Consider the following 27,884-nt stretch of genomic DNA (forward strand, 5'->3'; position numbering starts at 1 on the left):
AACATCAGCCAGGTCACTCAGGTCAAGGGGCCTCCGCAGCCTGGACTTCCCTCTCTCTCTGTGACTCCCTTGGACTGGCCTCTTGTTGTCATCGACGTGGAAGATTGCTTTTTCAACTTCCACTGCATCCAGGGGATGCTCCTGGATTTCCCTTCTTGGTTCCACCCATCAGTAGAGGAGAACCACTGCAAAGGTTTCACCACGAGGTTTTACCACTGGACAGCTTTGCCACAAGGGATGAAAAACTTGCCTGCTATTTGTCACTTTTTTGTGGCAAAAGCTTTGTCTCCAGCCCGACAAAACACCCATAATTTTACACTACACGGATGACTTGCTCGTTGCAGCACCAATTCGACAAGAAATGGAACAGACTTGTGTCTGTCTGTGTTTGTTTTTCCACAGCCGGAGCTCAGTTTGGGTCTGGAATGCTCGGGCACACAAGGAGAGCTCTGTGTGCCCTGAGGGGACAGGGGCCAGAGCAGAGGGCAGGGGCAGGCTCAGATCATAAACCCGCTTTCAGATCTGCAGGAAATCATCCTCCTGCATCTCCTTCCACAAACTGCCTTGGAGGGGAAGCAGCCCCTAGAGAAAATGCATTTCATGTGGCGGAGGCAAAGCCAAGCCTATTATAAATGAAAGATGCTCAAAATTATCTATTTTTAAAAATAAACCTTATTTTTAACCCTATTTATTGGGGGTGGAGGCAGCCCCTAAAGAAAACACATTTCATGTGGGGAAGGCAAAGCCAAGCCTGTGTTTGCATCTGGTTTGTAAAGGAGAGATGCTCAAAATGATCTATTTGTAAAAATAAACCTGATTTTTAAGCCTATTTCGCGTGAGTGGATGCAGCTCCAGGGGTGCTGGTGGATGTGGTGCCCTCAGTCCTCACCTGCAGTTTTGTGATTTCCCCTCTGGTGAAAAGATTTCACCTTCCTGCTCTACCAAGGATCCATCAAAGAATGTTTGCAGCTGGATTTATTTATGAAACACTCAGGTGAAATCTCTGCATTTAATTCCATAAAAACAGCCAAGAAGCCCCTCTGCTGCATCACTGCAGGGATGCTGTGCTGGAACACTGCTAGAGGCACCAAGCAGCAAATTCAGGGAGGGTTTTTGGGATGTGAAACCCACAAGAGCTCATGGGAATGTTTGCCCAATTCTCATTTTATTTACCTGCATTTCCCTCCTGGAGAGCTGTCCCCTGCTGGGACACATCAAGCCTTTGTCAGAAGGCCCAAAACTCAGAACAATCCACTCCACAGGGGTCTAAAGAGGGAATTTCTGTCCCATGGGGTGGGGGAAGAGGAAAAGAAAATTAAAAATGGGATTTTTTATGAGAATGGTAAAAAATCTCAGTCAAAGAGCACATTTTGGTTAGTTCAGGAGGAGGAACACCCCGATGTCCTGCACAGTGACAAAGCCACCACGCTCAGATCCCACTGGTTTCATTCCCAGCAGATGAGGCCACAAATCACATCCCCAGGAGCTGGGACCAGAGCTGCAGATCCCTCAGCCAACACTGATGCATTAGGATTTTAGCTGTTATATTTTTCATCTATTTGTAATCCTGCAGTTCTGCAGTGTATAACTCCAAACTCCACGTGCAGTGTGAGCTGCTGCTTCCCCATTTTGGGCAGACACAACAATTCCTCTCCAGGCCTGGCAATCAAGGACACATCACTGCCTCAGGGCCTGAGAGATGGAAACAAAAGTGAGTTTGGGGGGAGCAAATTTGGAGTGAATAACTTCATTACCTGAAACTGTAATTGGAAGATTAACCCCCAATATGCAAATGGCCCAAACCTGTGACCCATGGTCCATTTTTGGGTGTAGCCCCTGGGGAGCTTCATCTGCCCTAAATGTACCTGGAGGCCCTTCAATAAATATGACTGCTTTTTATTCCCTTAAGTCTGTCTGGCCTGTGGTTTTAGGTAGCTCCAAAAAGGCATTGACACCCTCTGCCCTCCTCCTCCTCCTCACAGAGCCCAAGGCTGCTCCAGCAGCACTTCCAGGGAATGATGCCTTTGCTGGTAGGGAACAGCTCCAAAGGGAGGAACTTGGAGGCTTCATTGCAAAAACAGCAGGGTGAGTTTGAGGTGAAATTCCTGGCCTCTGTTTTGTTCCTGAGGATTTCTGCAGGACAAAGCCCCGTGCTGCTCCTGATGGTCCTCTCCCGACACCCCGTGCTGGACACAGCACTGGGGCCCTGATTTCCCAGCTGGATGTGCTCAGAAAGCCCCCCAGTTTTGCTTTCTTTGTGATTGAGAAACCCAAAGGCCTCATGTGACTTTGTAGATGACTTCACACATTCAGAGAGCAGGAAGGAAGCCGAGCTGCTCTCACTTCTCTTTCTGTGGGGTGGCTGCAAATCCAACCTCATTAACTCAGGAGTGCTCAGAGGGACCCGAAAATGACTGCCCAAACCCCACCCGAGCCCCCCAGATGCTGTTGCTTCAACATCAAGACAGCGACAGTGGCCCTGGGCATCTTCCACATGGTGAGTCCTACAAGGGGGCAGGAACAGGGAGACAGGAAAAGAGGTGGGACCTCTCCAGGAGGTGCATTGTTGTGGGTTTGGTCACAGGGTTCCCTGCCACTGGAATGTTCTCTGTTCCCAGGAGGAAAACCCAGTGAGTTAAGAGGGATGAACAAAAGGTGGTGGGGGACAGGGAGAAGTGAAATTCACTGCACTGTGGGGGTTTGAATGATTTTTTCCGGGCTCTGCCAATTGGAGCCCAGGGAAACTCGCTCTGCTTCCTGATTTTCTGCTCAGTGCAGGGCTCCTACCTGAGAGAATCCAGAGCCTGCCGGGTGGGAAAGGGCAGCACTGGCAGTGGGAGTGTGGGAATGGGGCACTGGAGGGATTTGGGGGCTGGATGAGCAGAGGGTGATGGGCAGAGCTGCCTCCTCTGGGTCTCTTTTGGTTTCCATTGGGATCATGGCTGTGTCTAGAAGCTGCTCAGGGCAGGGATGGCAGAGCAGGAGAGCCTGGAGACCCCTCTCTCCCACGCTCCTGGCTGCACTGAGGGGCTTTAGGTGCTTTCAGCCACCCTGAGGATGTGGTTGCTTGCATGGCTGCTTTATTAAAATAATCCCTGTGCTGCTCTGGGTGTGCACAGTCAGCATTTGGGAGCCCTTGGGGAGGTAACGGGGCTCTCACAGGTCCCTGGGACAGCAGAGCGGGAGCTGGGGACCTGCAGCCTGCAGAAATCCCATGGGAATGGCAGCTGTGGCACAGGACGGTCCCCCCTCTTCCCTGGAGCAGCAGGAACTGTACCATCCCTCTTGCCCTTGGAAACCGGGGTAATTTTTGGATAAGTCTTGTCTTAGTTTCAGAGCGATCACACAATACCAATCATTTTTCCCCCCTTCCTCTTCTCTCCCTTTCTGATGGTGCAGCTGCAGCTGGGCAGGGGGAGGGGAAGGGAAAAGGGGATTTATACCTTCACTAATTTGTTCCATCAGTGCTGGGGCTTTGGATCAGGATAAATTCCTGCTGCAGGTGCCAGGGATGAATCCCAGCCGTGCTGGGTGAGAGCAGTGCCACCAAGGAGCTCTCAGTCTCTGTGGCAAGGTCTTCCCCTCCCACAAATCAGCTCTGCCTCGCTGCTGATCTCTTCAGAGACAACTGGAATAAATCCTGGGCGTTCTGGAGCAGACGGGGAGGAGGGGGGCAGTGAGGAGGGGACAGGGATGTGTGATCAGCAAACTCCACTGGCTGTGAGGAGGTGACCTGCAGGTGACTTTCAAAGACAGCACTGGGGAGTTTGTGCTGCTCTTCAGGCCTCAAGGTGTTTGACAGAGAGATTTAAGATCAGGGCTGGAAACCTGTTCCAGTGCAGGAACAGAATTCCCTTCCTGCTGCTCCTTGATTGGAGCCAGAGGAGCCTTGGGAAGCCTTGTCTGGCCTCAGCTGCACTCCAGCTCCTCTCTTTGGCAGCTCTGTAACTCACAGAGCAGAAATTCCCCTCTGGAACCCTCCCAGGTCCTGTCCTCACCTCTGGACACAACTCAGGTGAGCTCAGAGTGGCATTCACTGAGCTCTCACCAGGCTGGGGATGACCCAGGGGTCCCACAGAGCCTGAGCTGCTTCTCCTGGAACAAATCGACCAAGGAGGCAGCAGGAGAAGATGAAATGTTGTGAAAGGAAACCAAATGAGAACTCAAAGCACTCCTCACTTCATCCCCGGCTGCCACAAGAGCCACTTGGAAACTCAAGAGAGAAAAGGAGAAGCTCTGACAGGGCAGTGGTTTTGGGCGGTGTTTTTTGTGCTGGTGTCCCCAGAACAGCCCAGCACCCAGAGCACCCTGTCCCTGTCCCCATCCCTGTCCCCATCCCTGTTCCCATCCCTGTCCCTGTCCCCATCCCTGTCCCTGTCCCTGTCCCTGTCCCTGTCTCTGTCCCTGTCCCTGTCCCCATCCCCATCCCTGTCCCTGTCCCTGTCCCTGTCCCTGTCCCTGTCCCTGTCCCCTGTCCCTGTCCCTGTCTCTGTCCCTGTCCCTGTCCCTGTCCCTGTCCCCTGTCCCTGTCCTTGTCCCTGTCCCTGTCCCTGTCCCTGTCCCCTGTCCCTGTCCCCTGTCCCTGTCCCTGTCCCTGTCCCTGTCCCCATCCCTGTCCCTGTCCCCGTCCCCATCCCTGTCCCTGTCCCTGTCCCCTGTCCCTTGTCCCTGTCCCCAGTGGCTCCTGTTCCCCACGGTTTCAAGATCCTCTTGCAGAAACCCCTGCTGTGAAACAGAAGAGGAGCAGGGCCACGTGCAAAAAGATAAATCACCTGGAGATCAGTCAAGCTGCAAATATTTCAGGGAAAAAAACAACAAACCAAACATGGCCTCTAAGAGCAGTTTAACCCCTCTGCAGCTGCAGCAGGATTGTCCCCAGGGAATGGGGGCTCTGTGTGTCAGATTCTGCCTTCAAGTCACTCTAATTTATCTCCCTTGATTTAATGACTGGATTTATCTCAGTCCTACATTATTTCATAATATTCTGTATCATGGAATCCTGGAATGTCTCGAGCTGGAAGGGATCCACAAGGATTCTCAGGTCCAGCCCCTGGCCCTGCCCAGACCCCCACCAGCCCCACCCTGGGCATCCCTGGGGCTCTGGCAGCCTCGGGGCCGTGCCCATTCCCTGGGCAGCCTGGGCAGTGCCAGCACCTCTGGGGGAAGAACCTTTCCCTGAGCTCCAGCCTGCCCTGCCCTGGCCCAGCTCCAGCCGTCCATTTCTGGGGATTCAGATTTCTTCTACCAAGAACTGTGAAGTTTCCTTTGCAGACAGGCAGCAAGAAGATGGGGATTACTCCAGAAGTTCCAGCTCCACGAGATCAGGGATCAGAGATCAGGGGAGTTGAGTACCTGGAAGTGAAATCCTCTGATTTAAGGGAACTGGGTATTTTTCTGTGTGAAATGAGGTTTTGGTTTCTGTGGGAGCTGAGGGTGGATCTGCAGAGGGAGTAGCTGAGCAAGGAGTGCAGGGCAGGCACCACATCCATCCTCCTATTTCTTCCTCCCAAAAGGCCCCTCTGCAGAGGGTTTGTCCCCTTGGATGTGCATGCCCTGCAGGAATAAGGAAGGCTCCCCAGCGTGCCAAAGCCAGCTGCTGGAGGGTGTCCTGTGCTGGCCTGGCTCTCCATGCCAAGGGAAAGGCCTGGAGGTCTCTGCTGGCGGCTCACAGCTCAGTGCTTCTTTCTTTCTACACAAGATGGAAAACTTTAAACCAACTTCTGCCTTAAAAGTCTCCCGAGTCTCTGAGGCTGGGCTGGGGTTTCCTGCCATGTCCTTATCTTGTGTGACTGCACTTGGTCTGGGTTGTGTGGCTCATTTCCTCACCAGCAAGGAAACCAGGGCCTCGTTTTTCTCTGCAGACATCAGAGAGGGTTCCTCACGCTCAGCTTCAGCCTCTGGATCTGCTGGATGGGATGGGGGAGTTTGGGGTTTGCTGTCCTGCTCTCACCCACTCCTCTTTCAGAATAAAACTGATATTTAGGGCCCAGCTTATCCATTTTGCTCAGGCCTCCTTTTAAGTGGAACCTGAAAGATCAATTTCTGCCCGTATTTCCCAAGCTGGCAATTGAGGGGTTGGACCAACAGCAGAAATAAAGGCAGCAAAAAGTGTTTGGGAGCCTGAACATGAAACCTCTCAGCCACCTTGCAGTCAGGTGTGATCTCCATGCGTCTTCATTAAGAGATCCCTCTCCTCCCAAGGGGTGCCAGCAGCTGTAAAGACACTTTAGATCGATGCAATTTCATCCTTGACAGGGTTCAGAGCTGCCCTGGGAGCTGAAATACTGTTCCATTAAGCTGAACTCGTGTTAACTTTGTCGTGTCCTCGTGTAATGAGATCTGGATATTCCTCTTTTTCTTGCCAGCTCATGAGCAAATTGCAAAGTTCATTTACTTAATTGAAAAAAAAGGGAAGACAGCAGAGTGACTCTTGAACAAGCTGGTATCAGACAGGCCCAGGGAAAACCTGATACATCCTTCCTTCTCACTCAGACTCCGGACAGAATTTTAAATTCAGAGGGACGGGGTGGGCCGGGGCTCGCAGCCCCCTCACAGCCCAGCGTGGCTGGGAGCGCCACAGTTGCGGATGCTGCAGCTGGGGGCTCAGAAAGTTGGTGAATTTGGTTTGAAATTATTTCTAGGTCTTCTGCGGCTGACACAGAGGCAGAGGGAGGGGCTGTGCTCAGCTCCTGTCACCTCCCAGCCTCGCTTCCCCCTTTCTGGGACAGGGCAGAGCCTTCCCTCCCATAGCTCCTTTGCAAGGGCAGCACAGCTCCCCTGGCTGGGCATCCCCGCTGCCCAAAGCGTGTCTGGATCCCTCTGAAAACCCAGACCCACCCTCTGCCCAGCCCCAGCCCGTGCAGCAGCTGGCTCTGGGCTGTTCCAGCAGCCCCAGTTTGCAAACGCAAGCCCAGACCACAGCAGTGCCACTTCCTCCTCGCCCGCGGCGCTGCTCGGGCTGTGGTTGAGGTGAAAGGTTGGTGCAGCTCTGGTGGAAAAGTTGCTTCAGCTCTGCCTGAGCAGGTGCTGATGTGGGGGGCAGATAGGGCCAGAGGGCTCAGGGTCACGGAGAGGGGCAGCTGGAGGGACCCCAGGGACACTGGTGCCACTCCCTGCTCCTGCAGGGCCATCCCAGAGCTCAGGGCACAGCAGGGTGTCCCTGTGGCTCTGGAATGTCCCCGGGAGGAGACTCCAGCCCCTCTCTGGGCTCTGCTCAGGGCTGGCACTGCCCAGGGCAGCTCCTGGGCTCAGCCCCTGCCCGGGGCTCTGGGGCAGAGCTGGGCCTGGAGCAGAGCTGGGGCTGCTCTGCCCTCCTGCACACAGGGACGGACAGGGATGGACAGGGACAGACAGGGACGGACAGGGACACCCTCAGGAATAGACAGGGACAGCCAGGGACATCCTCAGGGATGGACAGGGACACACAGGGACAGACAGGGATGGACAGGAATGGACAGGGATGGACAGGGACAGACAGGGACAGACAGGGATGGACAGGGATGGACAGGGACAGACAGGGACACACAGGGACAGACAGGGATGGACAGGGATGGACAGGGACATCCTCAGGGATGGACAGGGACACACAGGGATGGACAGGGACAGACAGGGACACACAGGGACGGACAGGGATAGACAGGGACATCCTCAGGGATGGACAGGGACAGCCAGGGACAGCCAGGGACAGACAGGGGGACATGGGGACAGGCAGGGACAGACAGGGACACGCAGGGACATCCTCAGTGATGGACAGGGACACCCTCAGGGATGGACAGGGACACACAGAGACACACAGGGACAGACAGGGACATCCTCAGGGATGGACAGGGACAGCCAGGGACAGCCAGGGATAGCCAGGGACAGACAGGGGGACATGGGGACAGGCAAGGACGGACAGGGACACGCAGGGACATCCTCAGGGATGGACAGGGACAAACAGGGACACACAGGGACAGACAGGGACATCCTCAGGGATGACAGGGACAGCCAGGGACACCCTCAGGGATGGACAGAGCAGCTGTGGCTGCCCCTGAATCCCTGGCAGTGCCCAAGGCCAGGTTGGACTTTGGGGCTTGGAGCAGCCTGGGACAATGGGAGGTGTCCCTGCACATGGCAGGAGTGGGATGGGATGAGCTTTCCAATCCCTTCCTACCCATGGGCAAATCCCTTCCAAATGTGGGCAATGGTTCCCACATTTCCCATGGAGCAATATTCCCAAATATTTCCCGTGGATGGGTTGGAGGCTGCTCTGCTCAGCTCAGCCCCCAGTGCAGGGTGCAAACCCCTTCCTGCAGAGATTTCCCAGGACGGCAGCAGGGAATGACCCAGCAGGGAATGACCCAGCATGTTCCATCCTTTCTGGGATTCCCTGATTCCATGGCAATCTCCTAAGCTGGATGCAGACATCCCTGGGTGAGTGCAGAAGTTCAGGGCCAGGACTGAGCCTGCAGCTCTGGACCTCCCTCCATCTCCCAGCTCATTAAGGTCCAGACAGAATGAGACCTGGAGGCTTGAGGTTTGATGGTCCACTTGGAAAACCTGGGGAAAATCATTCCAGTTCAATGTGAAAAAGAACATTTTGAGATTTTCCTCAAATAAGGGAAAGAAAATGATGGTTTTGTCAATGGAGTGGCACAGCTGCTCTTACAGGGAGATCTTTCATCTTTTTTGTGTTTCTTTTTACTCTTTGGAATACTGGTATTGCATTTTCCTAGACTCTGGAGCAAAAGGCAATTTCAAAACATGAAACCAGGATAAAAACCATTGAAACAAAACTCGCTGCCTTTGTCATTTCTCCATCTTCCTTCTGCTGGCAGTTATATCCAAAATATTAATAAACTAATAGCTGTTGTCTCAGAATTTCCTGGGATTTAAACGCTTTGTGTTCGGCTCACTTGGAGACGCATCCATCCAGCATTCCCTGGAAATAAATTGACTGCTGGGAATTGGGTCCAAGGTCCCTGAATTGTGTTTTTTGCTTTGTTCTCCAGGTCATGAGCATCCTGCTGCTGATCGAGTATTCCCTGGAGGTGGCCAATGGGAAGGGCTTCTGCAAAGACCTGGACAACAATTACTACAGAATTGGTGGGTCCTGGGAATATTGGGAAGCAGCTGTGGGGCAGGGAAGGGTCCCTCAGTCTTGCATTGCTTTCTCTGCCTTTCCCATCAAGGAATTTGGAATTCTGGGTCAACAGCTCAGGAAGGAATTTAGGCTCTCTTAGGGTTTGCTTTAGGCCGAGGCTGTGTTGGAGATCAATGTGGAGCCCAGAGAAATTTTTATTTCAGAGGAGCAGCCCAAACTCTGCAGCACCTGCAGAGTCCTTCAGCTCCCCTGGAATCTCCTGTGGGTTCCCCTGGCAATCCTGGTTTCCCTTCCTCTCCCTTTTCCCCAGCTGTGGATCATTCCAGCCTCACACATACTCCTGACCTCCTTCACGTTCTGGGCATTTCCAGGGAAACACTGAAGTGTCCCAGAATTCCTCAATGGACAGAGAGGACAACTCCCACCCCACACTGATCTCATGGATGTGTGGGCTGTGGGACACTGCCACCAACACACCAACACCCCTCCATGCCATGGAGCCATTGCCATGGAGCCATCCCTGTGGAACCATTCCCATGGAGCCATTGCCATGGAGCCATTCCTCTGGAATCATTCCCATGGAACCATTCCCATGAAGCCATTGCCATGGGACCATTCCCATAGAGCCATTCCCATGGAGCCATTCCCATGGAGCCATTGCCATGGAGCCATTTCCAAGGAGCCATTCCTCTGGAACCATTGCCATGGAGCCATTCATGTGGAGCCATTCCCATGAGACCATTTCCATGGGACCATTTCCATGGAGCTATTGCCATGGAGCCATTTCTGTGGAACCATTCCCGTGGAACCACTGCCATTGAGCCATTCCCATGGAGCCATTCCCAAGGAACCATTCCCAAGGAACCATTCCCAAGGAACCATTCCCATGGAGCCATTCCCATGGGACCATTTCCATGGAGCCATTCCCATGGAGGCATTTCCATGAAGCCATTTCCATGGAGTCATTTCCATGAAGCCATTCCCATGGAGGCATTTCCTTGAAGCCATTTCCATGGAGCCATTTCCATGGAGCCATTTCCATGGGACCATTTCCATAGAGCCATTCCCATGGAGCCATTTCCAAGGAACCATTCCCATGGAGCCATTCTCATGGAGCCATTCCCATGCAGCCATTCCCATGGAGCCATTCCCATGGAGCCATTTCCATGGAGCCATTCCCATGGAGCCATTGCCAAGGAGGCATTCCCATGGAGCCATCCCTGTGGAACCATTCCCATGAGACCATTCCCATGGGGCCATTTCCATGGAGCCATTCCCATGGAGCCATTCCCATGGAGCCAGTCCTGTGGCTCTCCTGCCTCTCAACTGGACAGACTCACACCACCCCTCCCTCCCCATGGCCCCCATTCCCAGATTTTCCCAGCCCCTGGTGTATTTTTCCAGAGCATTGGTGGCTGGAAGAGGCAGCCAAGCTATCCCATAGCTGACAGTTCCTGAAGAATTTAATTCCTCCAGGAGGAAGCAGCTCAGATCCTTGCAAAGACATGGAGCAGCCTCATGAGCTGCCATCTAAGAAAACAAATCCCTCAAATATTGCCTAACCAGGATGTTCTGCCGGAACTGTTTGGAAAAAAATGTTCAGGTGGATTTTCCTTTCTTGAGTTCTTTTTCCCCGTGAAAAACCACGATCTGAGAGAACGCTGGGAGCAAAAGAAGGAACCCAGGCCCCCTCCCTGCCCCATCCATGCCCATGGAGAGAAAACACAACCCCTGGCAGCCAGGAATTGCTATTCCCTGATTCTCCAGAGCTGAAAATTCCCTGTATGTGGAGGAAAAGGAGGCTGAGTATGGGTTCCTGCACATTCCAAACCCTCCTGTCCCCAGGACAGGAGTCAGAAATAGGGAAAAGCACCACACCAGCAATAGGCACTGCCTGGTGAAGTAATAAAAGCTGGATTCACGTTTTTCCAAGGAAAGAGGCAGCACTGGGATCCCCAGGGTGTTTGACATCAGCACTCAAAGGTTTGGTTCATCCAAGAGAATCATGGAATGTTCAGAGTGGAAGGGATTTTAATCACCCAGTTCCAAGGGGAAGGGTATCAGTGAGCAAAAAACGGGAATTTAGGTGAGTCCTGCTGAGAGGAACCCAAGCAAGGGGAAGTGCAATGCTTCTCACATTTCCCATGGAGCAATATTCCCAAATATTCCTGTGGATGGGTTGGAGGCTGCTGTGCTCAGCTCAGCCCCCAGTGCAAGGTGCAAACCCCTTCTGCAGAGCTTTCCAAGGAAATAACACAGCAGGAAATGATCCAGCAGGGAATAACACAGCAGGGAATAACACAGCAGGCTCCAGAGCCATCTCTGGGATCAGCACAAGGATTCAGGGAGCATCCATCCATCCATCCATCCATTCATCCATCATCCATCCATCCATCATTCATCCATCCATCCATCCATCCATCCATCCATCCATCCATCATCCATCCATCCATCCATCCATCCATCCATCCATCCATCATCCATCCATCCATCCATCCATCCATCCATCATCCATCCATCCATCCATCCATCCATCATTCATCCATCCATCCATCCATCCATCCATCCATCCATCATCCATCCATCCATCATCCATCCATCCATCCATCCATCCATCCATCCATCCATCCATCATCCATCCCTCCATCATCCATCCATCATCCATCCCTCCATCATCCATCCATCCATCCATCCATCCATCCATCCATCCATCCATCCATCATCCATCCATCCATCATCCATTCATCATTCATCGATCATCCATCCATCCATCCATCCATCCATCCATCCATCATCCATCATCCATCCATCCATCCATCCATCATCCATCCATCCATCCATCCATCCATCCATCCATCATCCATCCATCCATCCATCCATTCATTCATCCATCCATCCATCCATCCATCCATCCATCCATCATCCATCCATCCATCCATCCATCCATCCATCCATCCATCCATCATCCATCCATCCATCCATCCATCCATCCATCCATCCATCCATCCATCATCCATCATCCATCCATCCCTGTAAAACGTGTTCCCACTTCCAATTTTTATGGGAATTGAGGAACATGATGCACGTGTGACCTCAAGTGTTTCCTTCCTCTTTCAGGGTTTGTTTGTTTTGCTGTTTCATGGCAGTTTTTGGGTTGGGTTGGCTTGGTGTTTGTTTTGTTTTTGCTTGTAGTTTTGGGAGTTTTGTTTGTTTGGTTGGTTTTTTTGGTTTTGTTTGATCGTTTTTGTTTGGTTTTTTTTTTGTTTGTTTGTTTGTGTATTTTGGTTTTCTGTTGGGGTTTTGTTTGGTTTTTTGTTTGTTGGTTTGGATTCTTGTTTGCTTGGGGGTTTTGTTTGTGTTTTTGTTTGGCTTTTTGGTTTTTGTTTGTTTGGGGGTTTTTGTTTGTTTGTTTGTTTGGGGGGTTGGAATTGAGGATTTTTTTTTGGTTGTGTTTTTTTGGGTTTTTGTCCATGGCACCAAGACACCCCTGGTGCCAGCAGGGAGGATGACTCTGTTTCCTGGGAACAAACGGGAGGCAGCCAGCCCATGGAAAGTTGTTTTCCCTTGGTTTTTCTTTTCTTCCCATTGCTTTGTGTTTGCGGGGTTGTGGAAGTTTTGTTTCTTTGTTATTTTGTTTGAGGGGGGGTTTGATCCAGGTTCTGCTTGGAAAATCCAGCTGGGCAATTAGCTGGCAATGGCTGCTTCCCAATTAATTAGGGATCCTGCCAGAGAGCTGGAGCAGGAGCCCATGGAGAGAGAAAGGCAGGAAAATGTGTCTGTGCTGGACCTCAGAAAATCCTGGGATAAGGAGAGAAACCCTCTCTGGGCAAATTCCTGAGTGCTGGTGCTGGACAAAACCCAGGGGAAAAGGCCTTGGGAGATTGGGTTTTAGTGGGATTGGAATTGGCTCCTTTAGGAAAAAGGCTTTGGGAATTTGGGATTTAATGGGATTGGGATTGGCTCCTTTAGGGAAAAGGCTTTGGGAGTCTGGTTTTTAATGGGATTGGGATTGGCTCCTTTAGGGAAAAGATTTTGGAAGCCTGGTTTTTAATGGGATTGGGATTGGCTCCTTTAGGGCTGATCCCACAAAGGCTGAGTCTGGCTCCTTTTTTAAGATCTGTTTTGGGTTTAGGCTGTTCCCTGTTAATCTTTGGCTCTTCGTGTGCCACATCCCAGCCTTGGTTCTACTCCCCTGTTCCTCAAAGGTGGGGTTGTTGTTCTGCCTTGGAATTCCAATTGGAATGCTCTTTCCCACACCTGTGGGAGCAGCAGTGGCTGCCTTTGGAGGGAGCTGCCACAGAGCTGCTTTTTGTGCTCCTGATTTTCTCCAGGAAAATGCCTTTTCCCCCTCTCCCTCGGGGTTTGCTGGGTTTGGGGGCTCTCTCTTCACTGTTCATGGAGATTTCTTCCTCCTCTGGGTCTCGATTCCCACAGGCTGGGGAGGAGCAGCCATCAAAGAGCAGTCATCAAATCCATGATTTCCTTTCCTACCTGCGGATATTGTGATCTCAGAGCTCTCAGTGTTGTGTTTGAATGGATTTTATCTTTAGTAATTTGATATTTACTGGATTACTGATTCCAGTCCCATCCCAGTGTTGTTCTGAATTCATGGAATCCAGACCTGCTCTGGAAAATGACATCAAGGCCACAGTTTCCTTTCCTGCTCAGGATATTGTGCTCTCAGAGCTCTCAGTGCTGTGTTTAATGGGGTTTGTGTTTAATCACTTCATATTTACTGAATTATTGATCCCAGTCCCACCTCAGTGCTGTTCTCAACTCACTGGGGTTTTATCAGGTTATGAAGAAAAGCTGATTCCTTGCTTTGCACCATCACAGCCCTCCTTTCCTGGTACAGGGTGAGTGGATAATTCAGATCATTCCCTGTATCCCACCCCTCCAGATGGCCCCAGTCCCCTCAAAATCAGCTTTTTTGGTTCCCTGGGGGGTTGCAGCCTCCCCAGAGGGTTTTTCCCCAAAGCCTGAGGAAGGAAGAGGCTCCTTGTGCTGGGGAGAGGAAGTTCTGGCCAGAGCTTCTTTGCACACTGAAAGTTTCCCATCAGCAAAGCTCATTTCTGAGGAGATTTAAAGAACAGACAGCAGGGGAATTGAAAATCCCTTTTATATCAATTTAAATGAATTTAAATTGCATTTAAATGAACTCTGTCAGCAGAGGGAGGATGGGAGGGGCGGTGCTGCTGCTGCCACCTGCCCAGATGTGGCTCAGGAAGGTTTTCAACAAACCTGGAATTGTTCCAGAGCTTCTCAGTGACATTTTTAGTCCTTTCTGGAGCTGGGGGTAGATTTGTGTCCCTTTAGCCTGGGGGGAATCTTTGCATTTCCCCCTAAACACAGCAAATGTCCAAATTCTGATAAAGTTACCATTGTCAGGGTCACCTGCCTGAAAAACAGGGACAGGTTTCTCTGCCTTGACTTCTTTAGGAATCATTTTATCCTTTTGGCAACAACTCCCCCCTCCACCAAAGAAAAAACAAAACAAAAAGCCAAAAAATCCCAAAACAAACAAAAAGCAAAACAAAAAAATAGATTTAATTAATAAATATTTACTGTAATAAAGAATATCCCCTTATAGAAAGGGAATAAAGAATGATTTGGGTCTGCCCAAGCACTGAAATCTTCCCTCACCAAAGGGGCACCAAAGCTCCAGGTGAACACCCAGAGCTGGGGGAGATGGAGATGCATTTTCCTGGGGAAAAAAGGGTGATATGGAGCAGTTAAGGATTTCAGAGCAGCTGGAATGTGACTGGGATTCTACAGGCACGATTCCCAGAGTTCTTGAGAAAACAGTGGGGGAGTGGTGTATAAAACAATTAGGCACTGGATTTATTCATAGTTGCATGGAATATCCTCAGTTGGAAGGGACCCCAAGGACCATCAGTGCTATGCACCTATGGGAAGGATCAGCTGTTTAAAAAAAAAGACAGAAAAATTAAAACTTTGGGTTTTTTCTAGCAGAATTAAACCCTTTCTTGAAGCACTCAGAAAATGAAGAACCCAAACTGGCCAGTGCTGATTTAAACTCAGGTGAAACAGAAGGAAAGGAGCTGGAGGGAGCTCTGGGAAAGGTTGTGCAGAGACTGATAAAAAAAAAGCAGCAGAGTTTTGCCTCTGGAGAGGTGAATCAGCAGCAGGGCAGGCTGTGATTGCAGGAGGGAAAATTGCTTCCAGGCAAAGGTAGAGCAGGAACTCTGTGGGTATGAAACATCACCCTCAAAACAAAAGCAGCTGCCAAAAATCACCTTAAACCCCCTCACATGGCATTTTGAGGTGTCACTTGCATCCCACAGCTGCAGGGTGGGGGAAGAGATCCCCCCCAACCTTCCCTGGGGTGAAAATTCCTGCTCTTCTCTGAGAGGTTCTGAAGATCCTTCAGCATTTCACTGCTTGTTCCTTCATCTGCCTTCCAGCCTCTAAATAATTTCCAGCTCAGGGAAATTTTGATATGAAATTTGGCTCAGAGCTAAGAGCCAAAAGCCCTCTGGGTTTTTTAATACTTCATTTTGTAGCCTGGGATATTAAACATTTCAGGCCTTGGTTCCCTCAAGCTCACAACCTACAGCACCTGGTGGATACAGGAACTTCAAAGAGAGATGAAAAATGGGTGTAAAAAGAGAAAAGAGGGTTAATTCCAGCTGCATGGCAGTAATTCCTGCACAGACACAATTCTTTGTGCCAGGTTGAACCCTCTCTTAGGGGTGTGATGGAGCTGGGACATCTTTTGGTGACGTGGTGATTCCTTTTATTTTTTTTATCCTTTTCAGCTGATATCACCACCAGTTTCATGCTGATCCTCATGTTGTTCGTCATCAGCTTCCACCTCCTGCTCGGGGTGCTCAAGGTATGTTTCCCACAAATGACCCTCAGGGTCTGGATGGTGCTCACTGGAATGGTGGTCAAAAAAAGCAGGAAAACCACCCAGAATCACACAGGAAAAAAGGCAGATAAAAATCACAGAACCACAGAATCACACAGGAAAAAAGGCAAATTAAAAATGTCTCCTGGTCCCAGAGGGAGAGAGGGACTGGTTTGAAGCCTCAGGTTCCTGTGAAAAGCTTCAAACACCCAGATTTACCAAATCTGGGCATAATTTCCATCGGAGTTGCATTTGAAGCTGCTAAATAAAGGAGATTTTATGATTTAGAAAGGTTTTCTTGCCTCATTTCCTTGCCCTGTTGCAACTCAGGTCCCATGAGAGAACTGTCACTGCCGTGCTGCAGCTGGGACTCATCTCCCAGTGCAGGAGGAGGAATGACCAGGCCTGGGGCTGGAGACCCCAGGAATCTGATGGCAGAGCTCTAAGCATTAAACCCCACCCAAATAACCCAGTTCTCCCTCTGCAGAGGTGAATTTCAGGGACAGCTGGATGTCACCTCTGATAGGAAGTGCTAATGTCACAGAGTGAGAATTCACAGAAATTTTCCAAAGGGGTGAAAAAAGTCAGCATTGATGCCCTGTTTTCTCTGGATCAGTGGTCATTGAAATCAGAAATTCCAGGGAAGTGTTAATTCTTGGAGCACCATCGAAGGCGCTCCATTCCAGGTGTTGCCAGCTGGTCTCATTTCCCACTTGGAATGGAAATAACCATTAAATATTGTCGCACTACGACACGAAATAACTCACACACCCTCTCTAAGATCAAAAGAGTAAATGGAAGTAACTTTTATTTCTGATTTCATAATACATAGAATTATAAAAGTGACAGTGGATTGGAAGAAGAAATTGCCACTTCTCCAACCACACTGGTCAAACCAACAGTCTATCAATTCTCTTCTCCCACACAGAAGAATGCAAAACAATCATTATTTACATGAACAGTGTGTGAGAACTCCAGTAGAAATATGTAAACATCAGAAGGCTTTTAAAATAACTTTAAAACTTTTAAAAGTACAGGGTGACGAAATACAATGGTTATATAATAAATAACCATCACTGCTTTTCCTTCTCAGAAGAGGGAGCGGTTCCTGATCCCCTTCTTGGCTCTGCAAGTCATCGATTTCCTCCTGAGCCTCCTGACCATGTTCAGCTCCTACATCCAGGTGCCAGCGATCATCTCGGTGTCCTCCCTGGGCCACACGGTGGGTGACAGCTCCTCCTCCTTGTTGGAACCCTCACTGAGAAATTCAGACTCTGTGCTGCCAGGCACTGACCCCCAGGAGAACTCTGCACTGACCTGAGGCCGTGGAGAGGCTTCCAAAATGGAATGGCAGAACTGGGATTGTGGGGATGGAGTTTGAACAGTAGTGTGTGATATCACAGGGTGGGAAACTCAGAGTTTGAGGGTTTAGAATGTGGTAATATTTATATGAAGCAAAATAGAGGTTGTGGGGTGGAGGCTGGTCTTCCTTCTCCTTCTCCTTCTCCTTCTCCTTCTCCTTCTCCTTCTCCTTCTCCTTCTCCTTCTCCTTCTCCTTCTCCTTCTCCTTCTCCTTCTCCTTCTCCTTCTCCTTCTCCTTCTCCTTCTCCTTCTCCTTCTCCTTCTCCTTCTCCTTCTCCTTCTCCTTCTCCTTCTCCTTCTCCTTCTCCTTCTCCTTCTCCTTCTCCTTCTCCTTCTCCTTCTCCTTCTCCTTCTCCTTCTTCTCCTTCTCCTTCTCCTTCTTCTCCTCCATGGGTTTGGGCAGTTTTCTGCCATTGGATAAAAAAGTCCTCATGTGGGCACGGGTGGTTGGTTATTGGGTTAAAAGTGAAAGTAATTTAGGTGTCATTTCTTGGTTGGACAGTTTCTCCTTAAAAGGCCTTGTAGAAAGAGAGGCACAGCTCCATTTCCAGTGTGTCAGAGTGAAGTGCTGCAGAACTCAGGGTTTGTGGGACTGTGACAGAGATAAGAACTAACAAACACCTGAGTCCAAATGAGAAATAACATCTCACGATTTAAGCCTGACCCTGGCAGAAAAGAAGCAAAGATTCTGCACCTCCCAAGGGCTCTTGGCTTTCCTGAGATGAGGAATGCATGGAATGGAGGATCATTCCTTTGGGGTGGTTCTTCATGGAATCATCTAGGTTGGAATGAAGGATCTTTACCCTGGGCTGTGGTTTGTCATGGAATCCTTTAGGTTGGAAAATTCATTTAGGGTCCTGGAAGGGTGGAATGAAGGATCTTTACCCTGGGCCGTGGTTCTTCATGGGATCCTTTAGGATGAAAAAGACTTGTAGGATCTGGAAGGTTGGAATAAAGGATTGTTACCTTGGGCTGTGGTTCTACATGGAATCCTTTCGTTTGGAATAAAGGATCATTATCATAGGCTGCAATTCTTCACGGAATCATTCAGGGTGCAAAACACCTTTAGGATCCTGGAAGGTTGGAGTAAAGGATCATTGTGGTTTGTTATGGAATCCTTTAGGTTGGAAAATGCACTTAGGGTCCTGGAAGGTTGGAATAAAGGATGGCTACCTTAGACTGTGGTTCTTCATGGAATCCTTTAGGTTGGAGTAAAGGATCAATATCTTGAGCTGCAATTCTTCATGGAATCATTCAGTATAGAAAAGGCCTTTAGGATCCTGGAAGGTTGGAATGAAGGATCATAACCTTGGGCTGTGGTTTGTCATGAAATCCTTTCATTTGGAAAAGACTTAGGATCCTGAATCCAGATGTGAGGTGGTTTCTCCTGGCTAGACAGGATGCAATCCTTGGAGGCAGAAGGAAACCAGTGGCAGCTGGGATGTTTATCTTCCCCTGTCTTGAAATGTTGATTTTCTCCTGGCTTTGAGGGAGGTGGCTCTGGGTGTGCCCCCGACAGGAGGGGTTTGCTGGAGATAAACTGAGATTGTCACTGCTCTGGCCAGGGGCTTCTGTGGAGCTCAGATGAAGCCCCAGAAACAGTTTGGTCACTCTTTGGGCCAGCAGAAGGGAAGGTTTGGGTTGAGTTTAAGGGAATTTAGTGGCTTAGACTCCATGTGAAGCAAATACAGGCTCTGTGTAAAGTGTGAATAATCTGCAGAAGTGACCCAATCCTGTGATTGTAACCCAGTTCCTGTCCCCTCAGCAGGGCCACGCCAGGACTCCCCTGCTGGCGCTGCAGCTGCTGGATTTCTGCCTGAGCATCCTCACCCTGTGCAGCTCCTACATGGAGGTGCCCACCTACCTCAGCCTCAAGCCTGTGGACAGTGGGGTAGGTCTGGAGCCAGCTCTGCTCATTTCCCACACTGGGAACTCCTATAAATTCCCATTCCATGGCTGTGCAGCTTCTCTGGAGCACCCCAAGCTGCTCAGTTTGACAACAAAGATCGTTTTCCATGTTCTCCCCAGCACTGCTCCTGACTGACAGCTCCTGTGTTCCTTAAAAATAAACCTTGTTTCTCCTTATAGGGGTCTGATGGATGCAAATTGTGGAGCTGCCTGCATGGAAAATGCCTCAAATTTCATCTTTATTAAACAATCTTATTTAATAAGTCCTACCTCAGTGTTGTTTTCAACAGATGGAATCATCTCATTCCTAGGGAAGGATGGAGACACTGATTTAAGGCCCTGGTATCACAGTCCCAAGTTTCCCCCTCCAGAGAAAAGAGCAGGAAAATCCCAGTCTGGTGGCAAAAGTGGAAATTAAATTTTTAAAAGTTAATTTAAACAGTGCTTTGCCCAAGGAGTGGAAGCAGCAAGAAGAAAACAATACCCCTGTGACGCTGCTGCCAGTGAAAATTCCTCATTCCTTGTTCTGTCTGAACCTTGGACCCCTCTCTGTGGGTGCCCCTGGCAGAGGGAATGAGTGTTTTGGGCTGACACCTGAGTGTTTTGGGCTGAGACCTTCTCCCTTTTCCCCCAGGGCTCTTTGCCAGCCCTGGAGAAGCTGCCAGCAGAGGAGTATGCCAAAGTGATGATCACCTTCACCATCGCCTTCGTGGCTGTGCTCATCCTCAAGGTAAGGACTTCCTCCTCTGAAGTGGGGCTTCTCCAGGAAAATTCAGCTTTAATTCTCTCCCAAATCTGCCTTGCTGGGTGTCCTAGATTAGAGGAAATTTGGGAGAAAACCTCTGGAAGGAGCCCCCAGAAAACAAACCCCCACAGTCCCTCCTGACTCACCTGGTTTGGGAAAAATTTTCTCTGAGAGAAGTGGAAAAGAACCTGTTTATTTAACAAACAAAGCACTCCCCAGCAATGAACAACACCAGATGACAAAAAAACCCTTTCACCACTCTGCAGAGATGAACAAATCCAGAAAGTCTTTCCTGGGAGTGGCCGCCGGGTCTGGGCGCTGGGGATTGCTCTGGGCACTGGGGATGGCTGCTGCAGATCACAGAGCGCAGGCTCTGGGTGCTCCTCGGGGTTCCCAGGTCCTGTCTGGAGCAGGTTGGATGGTATTCAGGAAAGGGAAAGGGAAAAGAAACAGTCCAGGGAAAGAATTGGACTGCTGAGCTAAACTAACAAGCAAAAGCAAAGGCAAAAACAGCAGCAAGAGCAAGCAAAGCAAAGCAAAGCAAAGCCAGCACCAGCCTCTTCTAGACAACAGACCATGAGGGAGGTGAGCCGGCTGATAACAAGACAAAACAAACCTTCACTTTCTGAGTCGGTTCTGAAAGCACAGAACAGAATTATCAAACACACACAGAACACACGACTGGGGATACAAACACCATAACGTCACCCCATGACACTGGGCTCTCCTCAGGTGTGGGAAACTTTGAGATAAGAAATGCTGACTTAGAAATGCCATAGAATAGACTTTGTTGAGAGAGAAGTGGAGCTAGAAACAAGTTTCAAAAGACAGCCTTGCAAATAAAACTAGATGCTTTGGAGAGGCAGAACTATGAAAGATGCAGTGCAGTAGGGCCCAGGAGGGATAATTTTAGGTGATTGGCTTGAAGGCATTTACAGCACGGTGTGGCTAAAGCTGATAGGCCAAGAAATGCTTCTAATAGTTGGCTTTTGATTGTGATAGTGTGAATTTTAACATTGTATTGTCTCACCCTTCTCATGAGACTGAAAATGGAATAAAAGTTTTTAAAACACCTCTCAGTTACCCCACCTCTGGGTCAGAAAAAGCTTAATCCAACACTTGGGCACAGTGGGAGCTGTGCCTCCATACGGTTTATCCAAATCTCTGTCTTTACTCTTCTGTGTGAGTTACGAAGCAAAATCCCTCTTACATCCCCAAATCATCACTGTCCATTCCTGTCAAGGAGGAGAAAAAGGTCGAAAAAACCACAGCAAAGTCCCCTGCTGTAAAGTGCCCAAATAAATGAGATTATTGAGCAGCAGGTGAGATCCTTCAGTGGGTGAGTGGCTGTGCCCTCTCTGATGGGAGCAGGGTTCTGCACCCTGATACTCCCAAAGTTCATTAAAGCCAGGAGCTAAGCCCTGCTGGTGCCTCAGGAAGCTCCACTAGAGACGGGTCTTATTCTTCTGTTGCTTCAGTGCCTCAGAGAACTGATTTTTCACCTTCAGGCCCACGAAGAAAACCAGAGTCTTGCAGGTACTTGGGCAGAAAGTGCTGCTCGTGAGCTGGAAACCATTTTCTCCTCTGAGCCCTCCAGGTGGGCCAGATAAGCCAGTGGGGAGTGGAGAGTTTTGTATGGATGCACTCCAGGCATGGCTTTAAAATCTCTTTTAACATTTGCACGGAATGTGCAGCCGGAACAAAGATAACCCGGAGCCCCAGCTGGCAGGAATCTCCCTGCCCTGGCAAATGGATTAATTGGAATTTTCCACAGCTTTACCCACAAAATGCTGGACTTGCAGTGGGTTTTTGTGTTGGGGTTGTAAGAGGAGGGGTGGGGTGTGAAAATAAAACCCCAAAAAGCCACCAGGACTCCCATCCTTTAATCCCAGTGCCAATCCCTCTCCTCTTCCATGGGTAAAATCCCATGGAATTCTCTCCCTGCAGCCTCCCAGCTCAGGGCAGCAGAGGGCTGGCTCTGCTTTACCTGTGGCGGCAGAATCAGTTCAGAATTCCATGGAAAAATATTCCAAGGGCAGGGTGATGCTGCCATTGCACCATTAGGGCAATTCCACTCTGCATCCGTGAGTGATCCTAAATCCATGGGCTGAGGGGGTTGGAGGCACCTTTAGGTTCTTCTCACTTCCACTGTGCCAGGGGCTCCAGCCTGGCCTTGGACACTTCCAGGGATGGCAGGTGGGCAAGTATTCCAATTTATTTCCCTTTGGAATGACAAAGGCCTCCAGTACCACAGGGATAAGAAAGCAGAAATTAAGGGGAATAAAACATCCCCTGTGATTTTGATTTATTTCAAAACCAAAATCGGGAAGTGCATTCCTTTTTGTACTATTTAAATTTATTTCAAAATCAAAATGGGGGAATGCATTCCTTTGTTGCATGATTTTGAGGTATTTCAAAACAAAAATCAAGGAATGCAGTCCTTTGTTGAGTGATTTTTATTTATTTCCAAACCAAAATTGAGGAATGCATTCCTTTGTTGTATGATTTTATTTCAAAACCAAAATCAGGGAATGAAGTAGTTTGTATGATTTAATATCGAAACTAAACTCAGGGAGTGCATTCCTTTTCTGTGTGGATTTTATTTATTTCTTAGATTTATTTTTTTAAAGACTTTTTATATTTCTAGGATTTTTTTCATGCATAAGTGGAGGTTTTTACCCAGTTTCTATGACAGCTCCAGATTTGCTCTCTGGATGAGGAGGCTTTGGAAGCAGGAAGGGTTTTGCAACATTCCCAAAAGATGCTCAAAGTTTGGATTTACCTCCGATCTCTGGAATGCTGAGATTGATTTTTTTCAGCTCAGATATTTCATTCATTTTTTTCTCTTTCTCTTGGCTTGGCGGCAGCACAGACAGCCCCCATTGTCCTGGGCATGCTTAGCTGCACAGCCCAGGTTTGGGATCTGTGGCTCCCTGTGTTCCCTGAAAATCCCAACTGCTCCCGAGCACCTTCCCAGGCCAACACAAACACCAGGCACACGACTCGTGCTGCTCGGAGCAGGGAAAATATTGATTTAACAGGGCCAGCCCCACAGACCCCGCTTATTTCCCTGGGCCACAACCCCTCAATCAACCCTTTTTCCTCAGAAAATGGATAAATATCCATTTATTGCATGGATAAATCCATGGGGTGCCAGAAGGTCCTGTCAGGGAAGTGTGAAAATGGGATTTTGCTGAATGAAGGGATTTTTGGGGCAGTCCTTGTATCTCTGTGGAGCCTCTGGTGCTTTCCTGAGGCAGCCAGACTTTGTAACCTGCTCTGAAAAACGACATCAAGGCCATGATTTCCTTTCCTACCTCGGGATATTGTGATCTCAGAGGTCTCAATGGATTTTATGTTTAATCATTTTATATTTCCTGGATTATTGATCCCAGTTCCACCCCAGAGTTGTGATGAGATTATTTTATGTTTACTGGATTTTCAGTCCCACCTCAGTGTTTTGAATTAATGGAATCCAGAAATTATAATGTGCTCTGAAAAATGATATCAAATCCACTATTTCCTTTCCTACCTGTGGATATTGTGATCTCAGAGCTCTCAGTGTTGTGTTTTAATGGATTTTATGTTTAACCATTTGATATTTACTGAATTACTGATCCCAGTCCCATCCCATTCTGAATTCATGGGCTCCAGACTTTGCAACCTGCTCCGAAAAATGACATCAAGGCCATGATTTCCTTTCCTACCTGCGGATATTGTGATCTCAGAGCTCTCAGTGTTGTGTTTGAATGGATTTTATCTTTAATCATTTGATATTTACTGGATTACTGATCCCAGTCCCATCCCAGCGTTGTTCTGAATTCATGGAATCCAGACCTGCTCTGGAAAATGACATCAAGGCCACAGTTTCCTTTCCTGCCCAGGATATTGTGCTCTCAGAGCTCTCCGTGCTGTGTTTAATTTGTGATTAATCACTTCATATTTACTAAATTATTGATCCCAGTCCCATCACATTCCCAGGGAAAGGTGTAGACACTGATTTAAGGCCCTGGGATCGTGGTCCCAAATTTCTCCATCCAGAGAAAAGAGCAGGAGAATCCCGGGCTGGTGGCAAAAGGGGAAATTCCCTTTCTGCCCTGCAGTGCCATGGGAAAATGTCCTTTTCCTTCCCTTTTCCCTCTTTTCCAGGCCTACATGTTCAAGTGTGTCCTGAGCTGCTTTAAGTTCATCAAGGCCAGCAGGAGGGATGAGGAGAAAGTGGAGCCACACACAGTGGAAAAGGTGAGGAAAAGTGAATTTACCCCGAAAGTGGAGCCAAAACACTGGAAAAGGTGAGGAAAAGTGAATTTACCCCGAAAATGGAGCCAAAACACTGGAAAAGGTGAGGAAAAGTGAATTTACCCCGAAAGTGGAGCCACGCACAGTGGAAAAGGTGAGGAAAAGGTGAATTTGTTCCTGGAAGTGGAGTCACAAGCAGTGGAAAAGTGAATTTTCTCTGGAATAACTCAGCCCTGCAGCTCCACCAGCAGAATTCCTACAGCAAAGGGATCAGCCAAAAATCCCCCAGGAATTGCACTACCATTTCCACAAGAAGTGGAAAAGGGGTGTAAAAATGAATTTATTCCTGAAAATGGGCTCAAAAGCAGTGGGAAAGATGAGGAAAAGTTTATTTATTCCATGAACAGGAATCCTTTAGACTGGTGATCCTTATCTCTCCTTTTTTTGGGATCTGATAGAATTTCCAACCCTTCAAATCCCCAGTAGCAAGTGGCAATAATCAGCTTTTAATCACAATATATTAATTTAATTTTACTTCTGCATAAAACCTTTAAAGTCAATGTGCAAGAAGGTGAAAGACAGGCATGGCAGATAAATTCCTGATCCAGGAATTTGGGGTTAATTCCAGCGGGACTTTGGTTTCCATTGCTAAAAGTGTTTAAAAACAGCTTTTTCTTCATTTTTTCCGTCAGAGAGTTTGGGATTTTCAGTGTTGGAAGGATGGGTGGGAAGGAAAGAGGGAGGGACACGGAATGCTGAGGGGTTGGGAATGCTGAGGGATTGGGAATGCTGAGGAGATGGAATGCTGAGGGGATGGAATGCTGAGGGGATGGAATGCTGAGGGATTGGGAATGCTGAGGGTATGGAATGCTGAGGGATTGGGAATGCTGAGGGGATTGGGAATGCTGAGGGTATGGAATGCTGAGGGATTGGGAATTCTGAGGGATGTGGAATGCTGAGGGATGGGGAATGCTGAGGGATTGGGAATACTGAGGGATTGGGAATGCTGAGAGATTGGGAATGCTGAGGGGATGGAATTCTGAGGGATGTGGAATGCTGAGGGATAGGGAAAGCTGAGGGATGGGGAATGCTGAGGGATGGGGAATGCTGAGGGATTGGGAATGCTGAGGGATTGGGAATGCTGAGGGATTGGGAATGCTGAGGGATTGGGAATTCTGAGGGATGTGGAATGCTGAGGGATGGGGAATGCTGAGGGATTGGGAATGCTGAGGGATGTGGAATGCTGAGGGATTGGGAAATCTGTGCCCCTCTGCACAATTCCTCAGCTTCCCCCGGGAATGAGGCTGGGGTTCCGCACAGTCAGGAGCCTTGAGCCATCCATTGTGCCGGGAACGGGGGCAGCACTGGCACACGGGGGATCCAAGCCCCGCAGGCCCCAGCTCTGCTGGATTTCTGCCCCTCGTGCCCCAGATCCCAAGCGGTTCCCTGTCCCTGCTTGGAACCAGGCAGAGGAGCCCTGGTGTGTGGAAGAAAACAACTCTACACTTGTCCAAGTTGTGAAGTTGGTCTGATTTATTTCAGTGTTGGACACATGCGGGATCGCTCCCCCAAAGGACAGTGCACCTCTGAAATTCTTGAGTCTATTTTATCCCCTAACCTCTTGCATATGCATAAAGTTTCACGACAGGTTCATGCATATTTATTTCCTAGCCCCGTTTCATATTAAAACTGTCTCATCAGTTTTTATGAGCCTGTGCAGTTCTCTAGTAACGTCGTTGTAACATTGCTGTGTCTCCAACTTAGCTTTAGTTTTCTTTTTAAGGCTGGTGGGGCCCCTCCTTATCTCTCTTTAATTTAGAAACTTGTGGGTTTTATAAGTAACTTTAATTTTTTTTGTTTGTTCTGTAGGTTTTCTGTGAGCACAGTAAGTTAGTACATGAAATAAGCTTAGCAAGCTATAGACAAAACAAGTTAAAACAGCACTCTTGAGCTAAATCTGAATTAGTTTCTCCTTCAAGTTGGATTTCTAACTCTCTGTCTCAGCCCCCCAGGATGAAATCCCTGTGATGCCATGACCTTTGGTCTCTTGCAGGCCGTGCTGCCGTCCTATGAGGAAGCCCTGGAACTGCCTTCCAAGGACTGTCCCCCTCCCTACGTGACCATCTGAGCCCGGCCTGGGGGAGAGCTGCACCAGGCACTGCTGCTGCCCCTCCCCGCGGAGCCCAGAGCTCACCCAGAGCCGCTCCCAGCTTTATCCAGCCACGTCCTGCCAGGGAACTGCGGGGCCTTGTCCCCCAAAACTTCCTGACCCTGGCACCCCAAGTTCCTGACCCTGGCACCTCAGTTTATTGACCCTGTCACCTCCATTTCCTGTACCTGGCACCCCAAGTTCCTGACCCTGGCACCTCCATTTCCTGACCCTGGCACCCCAAGTTCCTGACCCTGGCACCTCCATTTCCTGACCCTGGCACCCCAAATTCCTGACCCTGGCACCCCAGGTTCCTGACCCTGGCACCCCAAGTTCCTGACCCTGGCACCTCCATTTCCTGACCCTGGCACCTTCATTTCCTGACCCTGGCACCCCAAGTTCCTGACCCTGGCACCTCAGTTTATTGACCCTGGCACCTCCATTTCCTGACCCTGGCACCTTCATTTCCTGACCCTGGCACCCCAGGTTCCTGACCCTGGCACCCCAAGTTCCTGACCCTGGCACCTCCATTTCCTGACCCTGGCACCCCAAAGTCCTGACCCTGGCACCCCAGGTTCCTGACCCTGGCATCCCAAGTTCCTGACCCTGGCATCCCAAGTTCCTGACCCTGGCACCTTCATTTCCTGACCCTGGCACCCCAAATTCCTGACCCTGGCACCCCAAATTCCTGACCCTGGCACCTTCATTTCCTGACCCTGGCACCCCAGGTTCCTGACCCTGGCTCTGGTTGCCGTCCCTGGAATCTGGGATTTGGCTGCCGTGGGTGCAGGGCTGGCCTGAGCCCTGCCAGCTTTGCTCTGTGCCACGAGGATGGTGGATCTCCTCTGGCTCAGTCTGACCTTTAGGAAGTGGGATTAAGGGATTGTCCTGGTGTAGGGCAATCCTGGGAGAAAAGCTTCTAAAAGGGTTTCTTCTAGAAAACCAAATTCAAGTGGTTCCTCCCCTAACTGGCTAAAGAAAAACATTTTCTTGGAGAAAAGTGGAAAAAACTGCTTATTTAATAGGCAAAGCATTCATCAGCACAAAAAAATGAACAATATTAAACAATAAAACCTCTTGCCACTCCAAAAAAGGATGAAAACCCAGAAAGTCTCTCTGTGGGCTGTAGTTCAGCTCACTCAGTCCCTTATCAGTCTCTTATCAGTCTCTTATCAGTCCCTCTGGTGAAAATGGAAAATGGAAATGCTCCATGGGACATGGAAATCCCATGTCAAACTATGACAGGGATGCACAGGGAAGGAATTTTCTCTGGGATAACCCAGCCCTGCAGCTCAAGCTGCAGAATTCCTACAGCAAAGGGAGCAGCCAAAAATCCCTGGGAATTGCAGCCCTCACCCTGTCTGCTTGTGGTGATTGACAGCCACCCAGAATATCCAGCTCTGCCTTTTCATACCTGACTGCATGCATTTTTCTGTGCTTTTATATCACTTGGAAAACGAGTTCCAATTAAAATAAAAATGTTAATGGCTTACAAACTGTGAGTCTGGTTTCTGAGGGTATCTGATTG

At 49.2% G+C, this 27,884-nt stretch overlaps 1 protein-coding gene across 2 annotated transcripts; it reads left to right on the forward strand.

Moving 5' to 3' along the window:
* The first annotated feature begins 2,325 nt into the window (after positions 1 to 2,325).
* On the forward strand, positions 2,326 to 27,852 carry LAPTM5 (lysosomal protein transmembrane 5). Of its 2 annotated transcripts, none has more exons than XM_021528391.3 (8): positions 2,326 to 2,497; positions 8,991 to 9,084; positions 15,862 to 15,938; positions 17,047 to 17,175; positions 19,081 to 19,206; positions 19,858 to 19,953; positions 24,118 to 24,210; positions 26,261 to 27,852. In XM_021528391.3, exons 1-8 carry the CDS (start codon positions 2,411 to 2,413, stop codon positions 26,333 to 26,335), a joined length of 777 nt encoding a protein of 258 aa, XP_021384066.1. In that variant the 5' UTR covers positions 2,326 to 2,410; the 3' UTR covers positions 26,336 to 27,852. The 2 variants fall into 2 exon arrangements, with proteins under 2 accessions (XP_021384066.1, XP_021384067.1); XM_021528392.3 differs by having other exon boundaries at positions 19,084 to 19,206.
* The last annotated feature ends 32 nt before the right edge of the window (positions 27,853 to 27,884 follow it).

This window comes from Lonchura striata, chromosome 26, assembly GCF_046129695.1.
Source record: "Lonchura striata isolate bLonStr1 chromosome 26, bLonStr1.mat, whole genome shotgun sequence".
Lineage (NCBI taxonomy): Eukaryota > Metazoa > Chordata > Aves > Passeriformes > Estrildidae > Lonchura > Lonchura striata.